This window comes from Pygoscelis adeliae, unplaced genomic scaffold (genome assembly GCF_000699105.1).
Source record: "Pygoscelis adeliae isolate BGI_AS28 unplaced genomic scaffold, ASM69910v1 Scaffold63, whole genome shotgun sequence".
NCBI lineage: Eukaryota > Metazoa > Chordata > Aves > Sphenisciformes > Spheniscidae > Pygoscelis > Pygoscelis adeliae.
Genome location: NW_008824414.1, coordinates 1,711,207 through 1,716,020, shown reverse-complemented (window position 1 = coordinate 1,716,020; position 4,814 = coordinate 1,711,207). Strand labels below are relative to the sequence as shown.

The 4,814-nt window shown below is 40.3% G+C and overlaps 1 protein-coding gene across 1 annotated transcript in view; it reads left to right on the top strand.

The window, feature by feature from the left end:
- The window catches only part of USP40 (ubiquitin specific peptidase 40), a 51,570-nt gene that overhangs the window by 8,578 nt on the left and 38,178 nt on the right, over window positions 1-4,814 (top strand). The window contains exons 3-5 of the mRNA XM_009320771.1: window positions 1,023-1,152; window positions 1,719-1,876; window positions 2,464-2,610. Coding sequence (XP_009319046.1) covers window positions 1,023-1,152; window positions 1,719-1,876; window positions 2,464-2,610 — 435 coding nt within the window. The remainder of the gene's footprint in view (window positions 1-1,022; window positions 1,153-1,718; window positions 1,877-2,463; window positions 2,611-4,814) is intronic.

Sequence of the window (4,814 nt, the reverse complement as noted above, 5' to 3'; positions counted from 1 at the left end):
AAACTAGAAAGTCCTTGGCTAGTGTAAGCACTACCTAGCAACAACTAAAACATGGGTGCGTTATCAACTTTGTTCTCATCCTAAACTGAAAACACAGCATTGTACCAGCTACTAGGAAGGAAATTAACTCTATTCCTGCCGAAACCAGGACACATGCAGATGTAAGTTTTCAGTGCCATGAGCTTTTGCTTCAAAAGTAAAATTGAGCCTGTTTCTGCTGAATTTGAAAGCAGAGATCCTTTTGTCTTCGATGGGAACAGGAACAATCCCTAAGTCTGTACAATCCTTTTTAGATTTTTCTCTTCTGCCATTGAAGCTACAGTGATACAACTTATTTGTCACCAGAAAAAAAAAATCTAAATATGTGTGCAACTGAGGTGATTGTGCTGAGGCTCTCTGAAGGTTTAACAGCCCGCCCATGCACAAGATGGTATGAGACTGGAATTTAATCTTTGTTTAAGAAATGCTTACTAAAGTTGACTGCAGAATTTCATTCTTTAGTTCTTGGGTTGAAGTGATAACAACTGGTTGCTTGGAAAATTTTCTTCTTTGTAAATCAAAGATAAATATAGGTAGCTGATCAAGCTTGTTGACATTAACCATCCTCCTTCCCATCTTGTTCCACCACCAAACCCTTTACTGAGCAAGGAGTAACACATGTTAAATCTGTATGTCATGATGTCTTGTAGCTGAGTTCTTAGGGTTTAGTATTATGAAAAGTATCAGAGAAAGTTGTCCTTTTTTTATGATGGTGATGGCTTAATTTTAATCCCTACAGTTTTGCTTTATCAGAAGATGTATGTTCCATGACTATATTTGCCTAAGTGAGGTGAGGCACTGTAGATTTTTGGGAGTCAAGTCTGACTGATGTTTTGGTGTGAATTGAGTAGCCTGTGTTATGAAAGCCATAGACAATGGTGGTTTATAACAAGTTTTGTACTAAATTATTTTTCTGTTTATTTAAATGATTGGTTTGAAGACTCTTTCTGATCTGTTGGGTATATTTTGTTTTTTATTTCTAGGTTCGAATAATTCCATTACAACTTCAACGGTTATTTGCTCAGCTTCTGCTCTTGGACCAGCAAGCTGCATCTACAACAGACCTTACTGAGAGCTTCGGGTGGAACAGCAATGAGGTACAAATCACCATCGGTGACACCATCATTGATAAACTTTTTCCTGAACGGAGAAGATTTTTTTGAAGTCTGACATTTAAGATATCTTAAAATACTTCAAGCTGTGGAGATAACATTGATTCGGGTCAACTATTGTTGTATACTATTGAATATCCACATGAAGTACGTGCCAATTGTTTACAACAGGAGAAAATTGTTCTGTTAGATACAATTTCAGTAGCTTTTCCTTTGTTTTTACAGGAACGTTTTTCCAACAGTAATTAGTGTTCTTGTCCTTCTTCAAATACTTAGATTCTTACCTGGATTGAACTGTGTAACTCATCTTAGAGTTAGCTTAAATCTACGCAAGTGAAAGTGTCTTATGTGGGTTATAGTTTATGTACTTGTAGCTACTCAGAGAGCATAACTAAATTAAGAATAACAAATAATAATAAAGGTAGTAATTTACTACTGAAATATATGGGTAGTCATTGAGGCAGCTGTCTTTGTCACAATATGTTGTTTTTAAGCAATAAGCAAAGTAGATGGCACTATTTTATTTCTTCAAGGGTTTGTTTTTTTTTTTATCGTGCAGGAAATGAGGGCAGCATGATGTGCAGGAGTTAAATCGGATTCTGTTCAGTGCTTTGGAAACTTCCCTTGTGGGGACTTCAGGTCATGACCTCATTAATCGATTGTACCATGGGATTGTTGTCAACCAGATTGTTTGTAAAGAATGCAAGAATATCAGTGAGAGACAGGTAAAGCCAGAGGATTTTCGAGGATAGGTTTCTGTTCAGTCTGTGGAAGATACTTTAAATGTTCTCTTTTTTAAACTTCAAAAATAATGACGTCTTTCTTGAGTGTCACTGGTGGCCTTGTTGAATCTAGGTGGTGTATATTGGTTAGGGTGCTGCAGACTTGAAAACATGTGAAAATTATGCATGACTTTGTTGCTAAGTCTTGGCTGGCATTTTCTAAACCACCTACATCAGGCTATGACTCAGAGGTGAAAAAACAAGTGTTACTGCATTTTCTGAGTTGGCAAGCATTGCCTTTAGTAGATGTAGTTAGAGAGCTGAACAGTGGGGTAACAACAGTAAAACATATCTTTACATTCTTTTACTGGTCTTTGTAATTTAAAAAAACATTCCTTGTTTGTGGGTTTTTTTTTAAATCAATTTCTCTTATGTGGATATATGGGGTTTGTTTTCCCGCCCACCCCCCATCAACAATGAAAGCAAAATGAGTGCTCACATCTGCTGTGGTGAATGGGATGACTGTCTTTCTAATGTGCCGTGAACTTACACCAATTACTACCTTATTTTTCTGTTGTACTTCTGCATAGGAAGATTTCTTAGATCTAACAGTGGCGGTAAAAGGTATTGCTGGCTTGGAGGAGGCCCTGTGGAACATGTATGTAGAAGAAGAGTACTTTGAAGATGAGAACTTGTATCGATGTGGAGCCTGTGATAAACTTGTTGAAGCTTCAAAGGTAATGCGTTGGTGATTCTCAGTGTTCAGTTTGCTAATGTTTAGGAACTTTGTTTACATTGCTGTGTCTGCCCTCTAACTCTGAAATAAAAAAATCTGTATCTTTAATCAGATGGTATATAACAAGAGGATGCCAAAATCTGACCTGTTTTTTAAACCTCAGCAACTATGTCAAGAAAAGCTCATGTGACTCATTTCTTGACTTGAATGTTGTTGCAGTCTTTAATCTAGGCAGTGGTGAATGGGATGGCATGTAGTTTTGAGAGTATTGCCTCATTCACATGCCTCTACTGCCCCTGGCTTGGGCATTTAAGAGGATAGGCTAAAAGGTAAGCTAGAGCATAAATAAAAAAAACAGATCCATGTAATGGAAGAACACCATGGAAATTCTCTCATGAAGAACCCACATGGGGGAGAAAAAATAATGAACAACTGTTACTGTGCACAAGGAAATGGGATCTGTTGATCCAGGTATTGCATTCCCTGTTGCTGAACAGGTTCTTGCAGTGATAAATTAACACCTTAGTTAGTGTTTTCAATACGTTCTGTAGTGCTAGAGCCTTCAGGTGAGTAAGAATGTATTCATGCAAGGAACCATCCAGCTCTTCTAATGTGTAAGACACTGGCTGTATTTTCTCCAGGTATGCCTGTGTTGTCTTCATCTGCCAGCTTACTTCTGGTATAAGCACCACCACTTGGTGTCCTCTCTCGGTGAGCTTTTCGACCACTTGCCGCATGCTAAGCCAGTGGCTTCCATCCATGGGCACCACCAGGAGTTTCCCTCCATCTGAGAGGCCAGGAAGGAGGAGGATAAAAATCCAGGCACAGCAAAGCCGCAAAGTCATGTTCCTGTGGTCAGAATATGGACTGTGAAAGTCTTCTCCTTCAGGCAGTAGCTTGAAGATGCTTTTGAAGGAAGCTGATGGGTTTATCTGTTGAGTTGTGCTGCTTTGTCATAATCTTCTAGTTAACAATTCACTGCATTGATCTGTGCTCAGCTACGGGTGAGAACTGTCGGTTTTGAGTTGTTTTTTTTAAAAATTACTTGTAAAGCCAAATGCAGTGACCCTTTCCTGTGTGGAGTCATTGGAGCTCCTCAGTGTTCAACGGAGAACTGTTGACATTAAACCTGTGGTGTTTGTCGAGAGTGATCTCCAGGAGCTCAGGGACATCCAGACTGGAGTACTCCTTTTGTCTGCCTAGTTCCCTGCCTTCACCCCTGGGCACCTTGGGAAAGCTTCAGATACTCGACACTTGTTGATGTTGGTATCCTCCAGAGGAGCTGTGTGTGTGATCCTGAATGCTTTGTTAAATGGTGGCATGGCTGTTAACACTGGTTACTGTCTGTCTGCCAGTGCAGCCTGCAGCATCCTTCTGCTGACAGCTTGTCCCTGTTTGTTGGTTTACCATAGTTTGGACTGGTTTCCCCAACATAGTCGAATTTAAGACTTTTTATGTGCCTTGTCATCCATCCCCTTAGCTGGGACCAGGGAAGGGCAGCCCAGTGAGAGCTTTATGAAAGTTGTAGGTCTTCAAATTGCATTTTTCCAGAGTGATACAAAGTGGTGTTTGGTTTTCTTCTGTGCTAATTTTTCATGTCATAAGTTTTTTTTTATGAAAAGTTGCTCCTTTTTCCTGTCATTTCCACTATTTTTTGTAAAGGGGAAGCAGACATAGGCTGTTGGTGCACTTTGCCTTTGACATACTCTGCCCTCTTCACAACAGTGAAGCTCTTTGACCTACTGCAGTGATTCTCTTCTGCAGCAGGATGAGTGGAATCTAAACCTTGCAGCACCCTTAATGTGGAAGGGAGTGGGAGCAAAGGCAAGCTGAGGACAGGTGAAGTTAATCAGCGACTCAGGAGTTCAGGAACATTTGCCAGTGCCTAATGTGGCTTGGTTATAAGGGCTTGTTTGAGTTAAACTTTGCTGAGTTCAAGGGAGTGCAAGGTAACAGTTGCTTACCTCTCAAACGTGGTCATCCATGCAAGAAGACAGTGGGAATGCTGAACTTGGGTAAGAAGACACATAGCTGGAGCATGCCGGGGTATGAGTGGACAACCTCAAGAGAGTGGGGCTGTAGCAGGAGGGAGGGACATTGTGTCAGCATGACTGCTACCTGTGGCCCTGTTACCATAAGTCGGCAGATGAAAAACTCTCTAAGACTCAATTTGGAGTTTTAGAAAGCAGGCATTCTTTATTGCAG